This window comes from Pezoporus wallicus, unplaced genomic scaffold, assembly GCF_028554395.1.
Source record: "Pezoporus wallicus isolate ANWC-B61680 ecotype Strahan unplaced genomic scaffold, APGP_CSIRO_Pwel_v1 contig_9942, whole genome shotgun sequence".
In the NCBI taxonomy this organism is placed as follows: domain Eukaryota; kingdom Metazoa; phylum Chordata; class Aves; order Psittaciformes; family Psittacidae; genus Pezoporus; species Pezoporus wallicus.
Genome location: NW_026641239.1, coordinates 480,865 through 496,896, shown reverse-complemented (window position 1 = coordinate 496,896; position 16,032 = coordinate 480,865). Strand labels below are relative to the sequence as shown.

The 16,032-nt window shown below is 49.4% G+C and overlaps 1 protein-coding gene across 14 annotated transcripts in view; it reads left to right on the top strand.

Moving 5' to 3' along the window:
* The window catches only part of KDM2B (lysine demethylase 2B), a 118,312-nt gene extending 102,789 nt beyond the window's left edge, over nt 1-15,523 (top strand). For 10 of the 14 annotated variants that reach the window (XM_057422641.1, XM_057422638.1, XM_057422643.1 and 7 more), the window contains 10 exons: nt 1,863-2,006; nt 6,614-6,701; nt 7,215-7,483; nt 8,397-8,435; nt 10,055-10,728; nt 12,192-12,355; nt 12,796-12,957; nt 13,188-13,289; nt 13,618-13,836; nt 14,245-15,523. In XM_057422641.1, the coding sequence (XP_057278624.1) occupies nt 1,863-2,006; nt 6,614-6,701; nt 7,215-7,483; nt 8,397-8,435; nt 10,055-10,728; nt 12,192-12,355; nt 12,796-12,957; nt 13,188-13,289; nt 13,618-13,836; nt 14,245-14,426 (2,043 nt within the window). In that variant the 3' untranslated portion in view covers nt 14,427-15,523. The remainder of the gene's footprint in view (nt 1-1,862; nt 2,007-6,613; nt 6,702-7,214; nt 7,484-8,396; nt 8,436-10,054; nt 10,729-12,191; nt 12,356-12,795; nt 12,958-13,187; nt 13,290-13,617; nt 13,837-14,244) is intronic. The other 4 variants (XM_057422639.1, XM_057422642.1, XM_057422645.1 and 1 more) reach the window with 4 other exon arrangements.
* The last annotated feature ends 509 nt before the right edge of the window (nt 15,524-16,032 follow it).

Genomic DNA, 16,032 nt, shown 5'->3' with positions numbered 1-16,032 from the left:
AAAAGCATAGAAGATCAACAAGTTGAACTGTTTTAACTTTATAAGGGTGGTTTACCTTTCTGTAAGCAATGCTATTGTCTTTACTCTTATGTTCTCGAACAATTGCAGTAGTAGTATATTGTGGTACCTATCCAACAGCTTCCAGCCAAAAAAAAAAGCCCAAACCCACCAAAGCTCTGTGGAAGTAATGATCCCTACAGTTCTGGGAGTGTGCTTCCTCTGGTTAATAACATTGACAATATTAGCTAGACACAGACTTTCATTAAACTCATCGACAATATTAACTAGACACAGACTTTCATTAAACTCAGAAGCCTTCAGAGAGCCTGTACTGCTGTTTGGAGAACAGGAAACTCCTCTGCATCACTGCTTATATCAAGAAGGGAAACAGGGGTGCTTGGGACACTTTGTGCAGCATTGAATAGGTGTGAAGGGAGTATGGGGCTCTGTGCTGGGGGTATGAGTTGTGACAGCAACTGCTGTTCCAGCCCGGCAGTGGGACAGAGCTGGCTGGGGCACAGAGGACATTCCCTGGACAATAAAGATTGTGCTGGTCCTTGTGTATGGATATAAATGTTGTGTGGGAGATTGGACAAAATGGGTGGACAGAGCTCTTACTGTTCTGCACAGCTTAGCTCTTCTCTGGTTTACCTGCTGGTGAAATGGGATCCTGGAGATTCCGATTTTGTGCTTGGAGGAAGGGTGGGAATTAAATAGTATTTGCAAAATGCCTTTAAAATGGAGTGTGGATAAGTACTGGCATGAGAAAGCAGGGAAGTGTTGCCATAGCTAATGTATGAGATGTTGTTGTGTGGGGCAGCACACTCTGCTCTGCAACAGCTTACTAGAGCTGGGGTTTCCCTATCTGAAACTTGCTGGAGGATGCCCTGTTGCTGCATAAATTTGGTTTGGTGTGCAAGTACCTACTTAGGGATTTTATTCACTCCATCTACTAGAGATCCTTGCTGTGGAAAGCCACATCTCTGCCTCTGGCTGCTTACTAGTTAAGGACTTGCAACCTAATCGATTGCATTTCACAGTACAGCCAGCTTCTTATTAGGATCTTCCTTTTCTTTCTTGTAATGAGGCTTATACCTTATTGCTGCAAACCAGTAGTTAGTTCCTTGTTAGCACGAAGGTGGCTTTTTAATTAGACTGGCATGACATGGGTGACAGATAGGTGAGGTGCTGCAGGTCCCTTTCTGCCTCAGCAAAAGACAGGAAAATCCCAGTGTGCTTCTCACTTGACACTTGCAGGAGAATTCTCTAAGTGTCTGTGCAATGCTTTTTTGCAGTGCTCAGGTCTGGAGCAGGGCCCTGGATAGCTCACTGTCAGCTAGGAAGGGCTCTGTTCTTGGTTCTGTTGTGGGCTTGCTGGGAGACCTGGACTGGGTCCCGTAACATCTGTCTGCCCTGCTTGTAAAATAGAGGAGCTGCCAAATTGCTGGTCAGATTGTAAAGCTTAATGGATGTGAACAGTGATGTTCTAGGTTGCTTCTTTTCCCTCCCATTGTACGCTGGTGAAGTGACTTGCATGCCAATGTCTGTGTCAGCTCACACATTGAAGGGACCCACAAGAGAAGGCATTTCTGTGCATCTCTGGGCGCCCCATGAACCCGTGTTGGTACGGGAAGGGCACTTCCATTGCATGAAACGTGTTCTGTGATGCTTGGTGTGGGTACCCAGCTCTGACTGTTACCAGCTTTTCTTGCCTTCGTTGCTCTGCTGGGCTGGAGCCTTCAGCATTTTGCACAATTAATCCCTGTTTATCTCTTTGAAATGAGGATACTGTAAATGCACATGGAGTCGTTCTGTTCCCATATGTCTTCTGACTGAGATTTCTTTCTGTTGTGTGTACACAGCCGGTGCTGCCTCATACTGCTGTGTGTCTGGTGTGTGGAGAAGCTGGGAAGGAGGACACGGTGGAAGAGGAGGAGAGCAAGTTTAATCTCATGCTAATGGAATGCTCCATTTGTAATGAAATCATACACCCAGGATGCCTTAAGGTGAGTACAAGGATGTGATACACATTGGAAACAAAACCGGACTGGTTATCACCTTAATGTAAAAGCAGTGCACAGAAATGGGAAAGCTTTCCCATTCTCGTCTTTGGAAACATACGGGAGCAAAGAGTTGGTGTGAGAAGCAGGGCAAGAGCCATGGCACACACAGCCCTGACTGGCTTCCATGTAACAGCATCCCCTGTAAGCAGAAACTTGCCTTGGACAGCCGCCGAAGTGTGTGTGCCTGTGAAGGTCTTGTGTTCTGTTCCGTTCTTCTTTCTTTTTGCCTCTTGTTTAAGGAAGTGAGGAGTTTCAGTTGGGACGGGAAGCTCAAGAGCACAGAGAAATGTGCCTGTGCTTTTGGATGAGTTAGTCACAGTCCCCGTTTCGGTAGCTCCTTCCTGTGTCTCACAAGTACAGAGGAGCAGTTTGCTGGTGGTGTTTGTCCAGGCACAGATGCGCCTTTCAGCAGCAGCTGGCTTTAAAGATGTTGCAAGCAAATGTTGCAGCAGAAAGACTGCAGCTCTGGCGAACAAACTGAGCAAGCTTCAAGCTGCAGGAGTGCTCACCCTTGGCTGACTTGAGTCCTGTGAGCAGCTATATTCTTGACTGGTAGCAAAAGTGTCATTTTGGGCACATCTGTGTGTATCAGCATTTAGAAGCTTCCTTTCTCCAGAGCTGGTTTGTTTCAGTTGATCAGCCATTTCCTGTTGCTGATTTGTTTATGGTTAAAGTGATTTGCCAAAGCAAATGTATTCTGACACACCGTGCCCCAGAAAGCAGCTTTTGGCTCTTCTGGGATCTCTGGGAGGAGAGGTATGTTCCTTATGCAGGCCTGGGGTGATGCTCTCCTGGCCTTTTCTTGTGCTCTGTGTAGGATTGCACTGAGCTCTGTGTCATTAGAGCAGAAAGTAGGGTAGCTGGCAAACCAGAACTGTGGCTGTCTCCCTGATTCATGAAATTGGTGCTCACAGCTCCTGCCACAGATGGGCTCTGAAAGGGAGCTTTGCTTGCTTGGCTGTGCTTAAAACGAGGCTTTGGGGGCCGATGAAGCAAGGGAAGGAGCTGCTCCTTAGCAGAGGTACCTCAGTTTTGGCTTGTAGCTGCTGTTCTGCTGTCCCAGTCCTTGCTGGAAGTGCCCTGCACTCCTCCATCTCTGGCTTTACAGTGTCACTGTCACTTCATGGCTGAGAGCAGAGGGCACAATTGTGTTGTGTCAGTTCAAGTACAGTTTCCTCCCCCCACACCACATTTGGGGCTAGTTGTACAGGATGTGGGTCAGATCTATGAAATCAAGCAAGTGCTGCTTTGTTCTTTTATGCACATGTGGTGTTCCCAGTGCCGTTCAGGTAACTAGGAATAATGTTGCTTTGGGTGTCTCTGAAAATTAAGCAATGGGAGACTTACAGCCTGCCTTGTGTGTCTTGCATTTTAATTTCTCAATGCTGCTGTTGGGATGAGATGTTGGGGTAACCAGTGCTGTTGATTTACTGAGACAAAAGGGCACTGGTAGGATTTCAGAATCATCTTGGAAGGCGAGGTGAATCTGTGCACAGGGGAACAGCAAAAGGAAGATGGAGCCTCTTCCTTGGATCCCTCCTTGCTCTTTATTCCCATGTTCCATGATTTTCTGTGAGAGAAAGATCTGTTGCCATGTCTACGTGTCCTCGAGCCCTTGACATGAGCTAAAGCCCAGAGGATGGAGCCCATAAATAGTCCTTGTGGGAAGTGCGTTTGAATGCAGACACAGCCCCAGGACAGCTGCTGCTGCTGTAGTACATGTGAACTGTTGGTCAGCTCCAATTAAATGTGTGGCAAATGTACTTTTGGGGGGGACTGCAGTAAACTGGTTCAGTGAAGGGAGGAGTGTCCTTCCCTGGCTTATTCCCATGTGGAATTAATTCTCTCCAAGACGTCTCCAAAGCTTGCAGAAGAGTTTGGCACATGCAGGGGGTAATTTAAACTCCAGGGCAGGTTGTTTCTGGTTTGAAGTCCGTCCTTTTCCTCTTCCTGGTTTGGCTATGTATGTTTGTGGTGGGTTTTCTCCATGAAAAAACAGTGTCTGAGGGAGACTTCTTTGAGGAGATCAAGGGTAGCTGAGGTGCTCTGAGACACTCGCAGTGTGGGTGCCTCTTACTGGGAGAGCCCTGGGTACAAGAGCACGTTAGGTGCTTGCATCAGAGCTGTGCTATGGACAATCATGGATGTTCCATGTACTGAGGTGTATCGAGGGATGTTTCTGACGTGCTTCTTTCCTTGGAAATACCCACAAATGCTCATTTTGCTGAAGAGTTCCTTAGGAGAATGATCTCGGTGAGCCTTTTCTCAAGCACAGCATTGCTTCCAGAGGGAGCCAGTGAGGTTTTTGCAGGTATATTGCCTTTTGCTGTTACAGAGCATTTGAGTGGAACTGATATTGATGATTTTTTCTTGCTCCATCTCAAATTGCTGCTGAAGCTGGTTGACTCCTGCGAGTGCCTGCAGTATCTGACGCTGCTTCTTTAAGGACAAGGGGTTTGTTTTCTGCAGTAGGAGCCTGTTCTTTTTCATCTTAGGTGGATCTAGTGATAATGATGGAAAAGGTGGATATTTAGGTGTCTTGTCGGAGCAGCAGATATGAAAATGTTCCCCAGCACATCTGTACTGCTGCCCATGGCTTCAACCCAGCTGTGTCCCACTGCCTGTATTGTTTCAGTCTTGGCACTGCCAGAATTCATGGCTCTCGCTCCGGGATGTTGGCATCCTGGAGGCTCCATATTCCCTAACAAGAAGAGTTCCCAGTAGCGTAGCCTCACGTTTAGACTTTCTGAATGGCTGATCTCGTGCTGCAGGTACGGTTCTGAAGCTGCCTCACGCTGTGGCTCAGACACCCACCTGCTGTTTGTAGCAAACACTCAAACCTGGCTCCCACCCAGCCTGAAAGGCTTGGGACAGATTCAGTGCTGGTTTGTGTGTGTCTAATTAGTTTGCTTACAGCCCCTCACATCTGTTCAGTTCCTTAAACTTCACAGAGGGGACAGAGCTGTAATGCTTTCCCTTCAGTAGCATTTGTTCTATATTCAGTGCGGGAAATAACTTGTTCCCAGCTTGGGCTTGGGCCAGGAATTGTTCCCCTGAGGCAGAGATGTATACAACAACTCCTGGAGTATCTTACACCTACCATGGGAAAGAAGGTTCAAAGGCACACAGTTGTGATAAAGCCAGTATTTAAATCCTGCCCACTTCATTTACTCATTTATTAACTCCAGCAGACTTGCTGAGAGAGGCTGACATGGCCTTGCTCTCGCTAGAGTGAAACCAGCCTGGCTGCTGTCTGGCTCGGGGACTGGAGGAAGCAGTTCCCCTAAACCCACGGGCTGGTTCCTGCACAGCCAGTGCCTCTTCACTGCGCTGGGAGGAGAGGAGGAAATGCTTCAGCAGCATGAAAGCTCTGCAGATCTCTGCCCCTGCCTGTTCCAGCAGCAGTCTCCTGCTCCTGTGCTGCTGATGCCAGTGCCCAGCTATTTGTCTTCACAGCAGCATGGGGTTTTCTGCCCCCCTGCCAAGGCTTTTTTTCTGCATATATAACTAAACCCTTAAGGATGAATGTGCTGTCAGTAAGCGTATGAGTTGTGTGGAGGGTGTTTTTAGCTTAGCTCTGCTTTTCATCCTCGGCTTCATTCACAGAGACATCTTTTCAGAAACACCTATCTCCTGTTTGGAAAATAATGTGGGCTCCTGTATGGAAATTGAGAAACCAGCAGCTTTTGGACTGGGCAGGGCAGGACTGTGCTTTCATTGTAGTGTGACAACACAGAGCGTGTGTCTTCTCTTTCAGATGCCAGTCTCTCATAGCGAAGCAGTAAGCGTTTCTCTTCCTTCCATAGCTGGGTTGCTGTGGGTGTGAGAAACCTTCAAAATGCCTTCGTGTGTCCAGTCTTCTGAATAAAAGTGCCTATTCTCTAGCTGACTTGGCACCCATCATCTTTATTGGCACATGGGCTTGAGGGCTGCAGGCATGGGACTGTGAGTTCTGGTCCAGAAAGAAGTATTTTAAGGAACACTTGATTACAGTGCAGGGTGCTTTGCTTCTAAAAATGCCGAGTGGTATTAACGTATGTGAGAATGTGGGCATGGGAAGAATCCCTTCCTGTCAGAGATCAGAGTGTGCCTCACACCAGGGGGGGGAACGGGACCGAGCTGTGCAACTCCCTGGTGTGCGAGGACATGTGGATGGCATGGGTGCAGCCCTGGTCCTGGGGGGTTTGGTTTGGGCTGCTGGGGTGTGTTCTGTTGCCTTGGGTTCTTTGCAAGGGCAGAATGGGCCCTGTGTTAATGGTGATTGTCATTGACCTTCATAAAAAGCCCAAACCTGAACCCATTGTCACATACCAGCTTGGCCAGTGTGCTTTCCTCCTCTCCTGGCATGATAAGAAGGGTAATTGGGCGGAACCCAGGGCTTGCTCAGCGCCAGCAGGATGGCACAACACGTGCTGGGTGATCTGAGTGCAGGCACAGGGAGGTCAGTGGTTGGTGAGGGGAAAACGGAGCTGTACAAAACGCTTCTGCAGGATGTACCTGTAGCCTTTTGCAGTGCAGTTGTGGATTGAGCTGTGCCTCTCTTTTCCCAGGTGAAGGAATCAGATGGTGTGGTGAACGATGAGCTGCCGAACTGCTGGGAGTGTCCAAAGTGCAACCATGCAGGGAAAACTGGAAAAGTGAGTTAAATGGGAATAAGCGGTGCTGGAAGGAGATACAACATCTCAGGCATCCCCTCTGGCTTCTAGATCCAACTTTGCCCCATACCAGCTTCTCATTTTGTGCTTAATTCAGTCGAAGGAAATAAGCTGATGGCTTTCTATTCTCTAATAATCTTTGTATTCTTGCTCCACGTAGCAACACTTCACTCAGAACCCGGGGAGTATTTGGGTTAGTTCTGTGCATTACCACATGCTAATTTCCACCATTCAGATACTTTGAAAGCCCCCAAACTCTAGGAGCAATTATGCAAAACCTGAAGTGTCTGTTGGAATTAGTGAAACATTCTTTCTTTACTGAGGCAGACACTTGCAAGCGCCTAGTTACAAAAATAACCTTGTGAAGGTTGAAACTATACTCTTAACTCCTTACTCATCCTTTTGTGTGTTACAAAGTGCTCAACCCACCAGAGCTCGAGGCAGCCCAGATGAAGGCATAAGATATAAAGTTTGTTTGTGTTTTGTGTCTCTTTGGCGTACAAGCAAAAGCGGGGACCAGGATTCAAATACGCATCAAATCTGCCGGGCTCGTTGCTGAAGGAGCAGAAAATGAACAGAGACAACAAGGAGGTGACAGACGCAGCGAAGAGGAAAGGGGAGTGCGAGGAGACCCCTCGGAGGAAGTCGGAGGAACATTCCAAGAAGGCTCCGGTTGACTCGATCCTGAGGAGGAAGTCGGACGAGGTGCATCTCTGGAGGAAAAGGAAGTTTGAGAAGCCCCAGGAATCCCCCATGAGAAAGCGGGTATGCCAGAACCCTCCCTTTGTGCTGGTGGCTCGGGCCTCCTGGCTGACAGCTCATCTCAACCCCACGTTGTTCCCTGATGTTTCGCCTTCCTTTCTGAGAGCTGCCAGTGTGACAGGGCAGGGGTTGAGTGGTGCCACTTGGGTTCACGTTCAGAGGCTGAGAGCGCTGGGTTGTGGCTGTTGGTTTATGCACAATACTGGAAACCCCACTTTAACTGAAAAGTCTTTACATGAGATGCTTTGGAGGAAGAGCAAGGGGGAAAAGCAGTTTGCAATGGGAACTCTTCCATCTCTGTCCACTCGGTGGCGCCTGGCAGCTTGTTTGTGGCTGGTTCAGGGAGGACCCATCAGAGGACCTTTAGCAATGACACCTTCTGTAGCCTGCAGAGAGGAGGAGCTGCTCACAGCAGCCATGTAGGCAGCTTGTCCCTGAGTTTGACAGTCCGAGCGCTTGGGCCAGGCAGGGACACTGAATTGTCATGTGGATTGCAAAATACCATACTTGGGCCATACAGAAAGGCAGGTTTGCAGAGGTAGATACGAGTATTGTCTTGTGAGTAAATGGCTGATGGCTTTAAACTCAGAATCAGTGGCTGGTTTTGTATTGCACATGAAGTACATGAGGAAGGGATTCAGCCCGGCCTGCAAGGCTTGATAGTGGGAATGCTGCAGTACAGTAAATGTAGGGATTGGGGCTGCTTTGGTGGAGTGAGAGAGCAAAATTGAAGACTCCCGTTCATGCATAGCTGCTTTCTGGCCATGCTTTCCTTTTCCCATCCCTTTGGACTGCCCACAGTGTCCATGGAGGGCTTGAATTGCTCCTCACAGCATGTGAGGATGGCACCAAACCTTCATCAGACAGCACAACCAATGTCGTGGTTTGGGGTTTTTACTTTTCTTTCTTCCAACAGCTAAAACTTGGAAAAGAAGACAAACTCTTCAGGAAGAAGGTACTTTGCCTTTTAATAGATGTCTTCTCAATCCCTTTTAATCCCTTCTCCTGATGTGAGCTGAATGGTGAGCCAGTTTCTCTATCAGTCATGTCCTTGTGTCACTGCAGGCATTTTTATTATCCCATTTACATCTTGCAATGGCAGAATCTCTCTCTCATGGAAACCTTTACACTCCAGGGTAGTTTAGCTGCAGTGTCTGGCTTTACATTTTCTGGTGTCCCATATTAGAGCCCAGCAGAAGCTGTGTTTTGATGACCCAAGGGCTTAAAATCCTGTTTCTATATTGATGTTTTATTCTTCCTGTGTGGTTGAACCTTGTCCCTGCCATGCAGCCGCTCCCCAGTCTGTGCCACAGCACATCCCTGGAGCCCTCCACTGACTCCCCCAGGGACAGCCTGGCACGCAGGTATTGATTTGCCTCCATCTGCCATGAAAACACAAGTGTGGTGCCTCTGAGCTGCGCACCTCGTGTGAAGGATGCTGCAAATAGTCTGATGTTGTAATTCTTTAATTCTAACCTGTCATTAACTTCCTGTGGCCTCTCCCTTTGTAAGATGTTAATTTAAAGACAGGGTGATCAGCTTTCTCTGCTGTGCACCGCAGTCTGGAGCACAGGAGCGCATCCACTGACTCGATCCAACTAGTTTATTGCAAAAGCACAGACCTTCTTGATATAACAAGTGTGTTCACAGCACTTCACCTTTCCTTGCCAGTCCAGATCTCTTCTTATTAGAGCTATTTCATTTTAACAGTTGGTGGCTTCTTTCTTGCTTGTAGTGATCAGATTAGACTTGAAGTGTTCCCTGGTCTCAGTTTGTACGTCTCTCACGCTTCTGTCTGGTGTGCATCAAAGAGAGATGTGATTAATGTGAGCAGTGAAGTGCAGTTTGCTGTTAGGAGCAGGGACCGGGGCAGGGAGGAAGGTGCCAGCTAACCCCTGTCAGCCTGTGTTGTACTGGAGATGGTATCAGTGTCAGGCCAGCAGCACGTCAGACCTGTCAGTCACACTCCCCAGTCTGCATGCACCGGAGGTGGGGAAGCTCGAGAAGACAAAGAGGGTTTAGCAGGAGGTAAAGGAGCGGCTAAAGCGTGGTTAAATGAGGCTGTGAGTATCCAGCAGTGAGGGCCACAACAGCACGGCCACGGTCTGAGTCAGTGACCGATGCAGGTTTCAGAACTTGGCCATCAGGCATGACTGAATGCATGTCAGCCAGTGTTTAAAATGGTGCCCCGTGAATGTGTCCCAAGCCTGGTTTCTTCTGGCCTGCTGGGGAAGAGGCTGTCTGTAGTGTGCTGCTTATCTTCTATAGATGGATTGTCTGCTGTGTAATGAGTAAGGCCCTTAAATCTGCAGGATTATGCATGGTGAATAAATGCATTTGTCACTCTTTGGGAGTCCTCAGAGCCAGTAGCTGGGCTCCTCATCCACAGTGGCACTTGAACTTGATACCTTTGGCCGGTGAATGTACCCTGGTGCTCGGATGGGGGGGGGCCAAGTGCTGGCAGGCGTCCCGACTGCCGGGCAGGGCTGCCTGTGTGGAGCATCATCAGCATGTGAAGTGTTGCCCAGCTCCTTGTCCTTGCTCAGCCATCAGCCCTTGTCTCTTCCTTTGCAGCGGCGATCGTGGAAGGCTCCCGATGACCGAACTGCCATGATCAAACCCCTGCGGCGCCTCAAGCAGGAGCCAGAGGATGACCTGCCAGAAGCACCTCCCAGGTCCAAGGATAGTGACCAGTCACGGTCCAGCTCGCCCACTGCAGGGCCCAGCACGGAGGGTGCCGAGCCCAGGGACAAGAAGAAGTTCAAGATGAGGAGGAAAAGGCGGCTTCCCAATAAGGAACTGAGCAAGGAGCTCAGCAAGGAGCTTAACCAGGAGATCCAAAAAACCGAGAACAGCCTTGCCAATGAGAACCACCAACCCATCAAATCTGAACCCGAGAGCGAGAACGAGGAGCCGAAGCGCGCCTTGAACAACAGCGAGAGACTCCATAGGTTCAGCAAAGGGTTGAACGGGACGCCCCGGGAGCTGAGGCACCAGCTCATCCCCAGCCTGCGGAGCACCCCCAGGGGCATCACCCGGCCACCGCCTTCGCTCTCGCCTCCCAAATGCATCCAGATGGAACGGCACGTTATCCGGCCACCTCCCATCAGCCCCCCTCCGGACTCGCTCCCCCTGGATGACGGGGCAGCCCACGTGATGCAGAGGGAAGTCTGGATGGCTGTCTTTAGCTACCTCAGTCATAGGGACTTGTGCATCTGTATGAGAGTTTGCAAGACCTGGAACAGATGGTAAGGAGAAGCGGGAAGGCGAGATAGGTCTGGTGTGTGGTGGGCTGGACTGGAATGGGAAGTGGGTGATGGAGGCACTAACATCTCCTAAAAGAGCTGTGCAGGTCACTGAAGCTCTGTTGAGCCCAAGGGGAAGGGGTGACCAGCAGTGTCTGGAGCAGAAGCAGCATTGTGTCTTCTAGTGCTTGCTCAGAAACAGCAGTTCCAGCTTTCATGGTATGGGAGCTCTGTGTGTGTGTGTGTGTGTCAGCCTTGGCGTCAGCCTGCCGGGGCCGTAGCGCTCCAGCACAGCCTGGTCTGCAGTCAGACACCACAATGTTCCTGCCTGCAGGAACGGCCCGTCTAGGTCATGCCAAGTCTCGGTGTCATTCTGCCCCCAGGACTTGCTGATTGCTAATGCAGTTGTTTGCTTAGTTCAGCTGTTAAATATCTATGGAGATACAGTGAAGGGGTCTTGGTGTTCTGCTCAGAAGGTCCATGCTGTTTACCCATAGAGGGTACATGCAGAGCCATCCTGTTCCCCGTGTTCCCTGTCAGCAGAGCTGATGGAGGAATTGTCAGTTGTATTTACTCACAGCGTGTCCTTTCGGTGCTCAGGGCTAGCAGCATGTGAACACTGACACAGTTGTGACTGTGCAGCAGCAGGAGGCCTCAGTGGACACGTTTATGTCTTCCACTGAACTTGCAGAGAAGCCTCTTGTTGGCTGTCACCTCACATCCAACTGTCGTGTGTGCACAGATGGGCAGGTTGTAACAGAGACTCCTCTCTAGCACCGTGTAGTAACAAAGTGGGTTAAAAAACGGGGAGGTTGAGAGGTTGCTAATTGGGTGCGGGATGATGTGTGTGAGCGTCTCCTCCGTGGGCTTCCCGGTGTCACAGAAAGCTGGGAAATGCCTTTTCCACTTCAGTGCAGGGTTTCCTGCATTTTCTCACTTCTTTCCATTAGAACCTCACACACTCGCTAGGATTTCTTGCTTGTTGCCCATAGAGCACCATAAAGAGAGTGTGAAAACACATAAGCCATATAGCCAGGAAGAACACAAACACACAGCACAGGAGAGGGTTCAGTGGGCTTAAGGAAGGAAAAGCACGGGGGAATCAGGGCGGTAACATTAAAACCCAGTTGTATTCAGTGTAGGCATGGAGTTGTGGCTTGTCTTTAGGGTAGAGAAAGGGGTTTAGTAAGCGCTGTGATGACTTCAAATAGGCTCTGAAGTTGTTGACACTTGTGGCTCTGTGGAAGTAACTCCCTGCTTGGTTGCCTGATGGGGAAGCTTCAAACCCCGGTAATGCTGCGTGCTGCTGTCGGGCTGCTTTTAGCGTCACTCACCCTGAGTTTTGCTATTTTGAGTTAAATGCTGTCGTTTTCCCTGCTGTTTAATGGCACCTTTTAAAGTGTTGCAGAAACCAGAACAAGTGCCAGATTAAGTGCTGTTGGCTTTTTTCTGTTCTTTTTGGGTAGGTGCTGTGACAAAAGATTATGGACCAAAATAGATTTAAACCATTGTAAATCCATCACTCCACTTATGCTCAGCGGCATTATTAGGAGACAGCCTGTAACCCTTGATCTTAGCTGGACAAATATATCTAAAAAGCAGCTGAGCTGGCTTATCAACAGACTGCCAGGTAAGTGATGCTTATTTGGACCACCCAGTTTAGCAAACCAGTTTTATCTGAACTGCAGTTCCCTGAGGAGTGTCTGCAGGGATCCAGGTATCCTAGGGGAGGAGACCTGTAGCAATGAAGCCTTGGTGGGTTAAAATGGGCTCAAACTTGGTTGTTGGGACTTGTTGGATGAACTAATTTGAGGCAGGTCTTTGACAAGGGCTAATGAATGTTGCTGTGGAAGGTGCCTGTGCTGAGGGGTTTAGCAGAGGGGTGGGGGGTGGTCCTGCTGTCACCCACAGTAATGAAGTTCTAGGTGGTGGGAGGGATGGAGAGCTAGGCAGGGAGGAGGCTTACGGGTGCCCTGGAGCGCTGGGATTGTTCATCCCGCTCCTGCCCATGGGAGCAGAGATCACTGTGGTGGATGTCTCCCTGTGCTCCAACGTCTTCTGTATCCACAGGTCTTCGAGACCTGCTGTTATCAGGGTGCTCGTGGATAGCAGTGTCAGCACTTTGTAGTTCCAGTTGTCCTTTACTCCGAACTCTGGACGTGCAGTGGGCAGAAGGACTGAAAGACGCACAAATGAGAGACCTCTTGTCACCGCCCACAGACAACCGGCCAGGTAACAGGCGGGAGGAGCCAGGGGACCTGTCCCAGTCACTGCTGCTAAGTGCCCTTAGAGGAAATGGGCAGAAACCCCCACGGCTACAGCCGGAGGGGTTCTGGGCTTCAGGGTGTTCACAGGAGTGACTTTCAACACCTCCTCGCTGGATGGGTGACGAGTGGTGTTCTCTGCCTGCTGAACAGTCTGAGCCACTGCGCTGGTTTTCTGTCTGACTTTCTTCTCTTCAGGCTGCAGCGGGTGTACTTTAGAGAGTATGGAAACCCTTCCTCCCAGTTCAGGGAAGGAGCAGTTCTGTGGGGCATGCCACATTCGCCCGGATGTCAGCTCAGGTGAAATTTTGAGCAAATCAGATCTGCTTTCTGGCATGCACTGCACAGCCTACCGCTTATTCCCGACGTGCAATTCCGCTGGGCCCCTGCGGTTACATTCATCCCTTTTTGTTCTGGAATCAGGAGCTGGCTTTGCCCACGTGCCTGTTCCAAACATAGACAAAGTGTTCCTGCTGACATCCCCTCCGAAACTCCAGACAGGCGAAAGCGCCTGAAGTTGACTTAGGGCAGCAGTGTTGTTGTGTCACGGTGCATTTCATACAGATGTTGGCAGCTCACGGGGTGGAGGGGAGACTCACGGGAGTGACCGTCTGCTTCTGCTTCCCAGGTCAGATCGACAACCGCAGTAAGCTACGGAACATCGTGGAGCTGCGCTTGGCTGGCCTGGATATCACAGACGCTTCCCTGCGGCTCATCATCAGGCACATGCCTCTGCTCTCCAAACTCAACCTCAGTTACTGTAACCACGTGACGGATCAGTCCATCAACCTGCTGACCGCGGTCGGGACCACCACGCGGGATTCTTTAACGGAAATCAATTTGTCAGGTGAGAGGCGGGAGCACAGGGGAGGAGGATGGGAATCATGGAATCACAGAAGGGTTTGGGTTGGAAAGGACCTTGAGATCATCCAGTTCCAACCCCTGCCACGGGCAGGGACCCCTTCCACTAGAGCAGCTTGCTCCAAGCCCCTGTGTCCAACCTGGCCTTGAGCACTGCCAGGGATGGGGCAGCCACAGCTTCTCTGGGCACCCTGTGCCAGCGCCTCAGCACCCTCGCAGGGAAGAGCTTCTGCCTTATATCAAACCTGAATCGCCCCTTGGCCTTGAGTGACAGGGATTGGAGAAGGGAAATCCCTTTTCCCACTGCAACCAGGACAAACCATCCTGATGCTGGGGACCAAACCCAGACACCCCATGAACTTCCCCCCCTTGATTTTGTGTGTCCCCTCCGCAGACTGCAATAAGGTGACTGACCAGTGCCTGTCTTACTTCAAACGCTGCGGAAACATCTGCCAGATCGACCTGAGGTACTGCAAGCAAGTGACGAAGGAAGGCTGCGAGCAGTTCATCGCAGAGATGTCAGTAAGTGTTCAGTTTGGGCAAGTGGAAGAAAAACTCCTGCAAAAACTGAGTTAGTTAAAGGACACGTGTAAATACTGGGGCTGGGGGGGGACGGGACTGAACACACGTAGGGATTTTATTTTCAATTGGGAACTTGGAATATTGGAAAATACCGCGATGGGATTTTACACCTCCTGTTGAGAACAACGTGAAACTACCCACGTTACGAAGTTCAACTTGTGCCACTGGTGAACTCGGTCTCCCTGGGGTGTCCTGCACTGGCTCTTATGCAAATTCATAAGGCGACTGTTACTGGTGAGAGTTGTTCACACCCGGAAGACGACCGAGCTCCATGAAATACTGTTATTTAAAGTACCACAGCATGTGCTTGGTAGTGTAAATTTGATTTCTGCTTTTCATTTCTTAAAACAACCACCACAAAAACGAGAAGTCGGTGTCATGACAGCGGCCCACGCACTACAGCTCTCTCTGCCTTCTCCCCCACGTTTTGTTTTGTTACATCTTACATTATGCAGAACTATTTTTGTACAAAAATTGTTTAAAAATTATTTATGCAATGTTTGAATGCATTACCAGTGTTTCGGTTTTGATTGCCAATTTTTATCTTTACTTATGGTAGGCGAGAACTTAACCTATACTTCGTAGACAGTATCTATCTACAGCCGTGCCCAGGTCAGGAAAAAGTAGGTTCATACTTTCAACCTTCAAGCATGTTTTAATGGAAGTTTATATCCTGCTTTGTATACTTCAGAAGTGACATAAGCATGTTGTGGAAATAAGGTGTAAATTATAGTTGAAGTAAAAAAAAAAAACCACTTTTATCTGTATAGAAATCACCTTTTTTCTCAAAATTTTAAAGGATTCCAATTTCAGCTTTTGCACATAGGAGGGTTTCACTCTGTAGCATGAGCTCTTGTACTCAATATGGAATTAATTTATACAGTGAGTCCAGCGGTAGAATAAATGGTCAAACGTAGTCTCTCTTTCTTTGAAGTGTGAGTTGAGTTCTCATTTAAGGTTTATAACATGGTTATTTCCTGATTGTAAACTTCTGCATTCATAAGTGCCATTGTTGTACGGTGTTGTTTTCGTAGACCTTCCTGATGCAGTTTTACCTTTGTTGAATTTGTATAAACAATTGTACAAAAACAGGTGCTGGCTCTGCGGGTTTCTGTTCCGTGGCACAAGGGGGGAGCTGCGTGGGGGGATCCATGAGTGCTCCTGGTCTCGATCCGCTTGGTGTGTTCCAGGTAGCGTGTTCACAGCGCTTGAGCCCTGTCCTGTACCTCTAGGAGCACTGACAGCACAAGAACAAGGTTAAAGCTTGAGCCGAGCCCCCGAGAGCAGCTGAGGAAAGAGGCAGAGGCTGAGAACGCCCATCACAAATCTTTATTACCCTTGTGTGGCAAATGATGAGCACGGAGGTTACAGAGAGGGGGTTTCCTCACTGCCCCCCCTGCTGAACACAGGCTCCGGGCACTCGGTGCCATTAAAAAGTTACTGCTAGAAAACAAAGCCAGTGAGAGGTTTGCTCCCTTCTGAACAATAACCCACAGCGGGTGCAAGCTCTCTGCTATTCTGAGGAGCTGCTGTCTCAAGCCAGCGTAACTTCACATCAAAGATGGGAGCAGGCCTGGCAGAGCTGTGAGTTCCCCAGGGC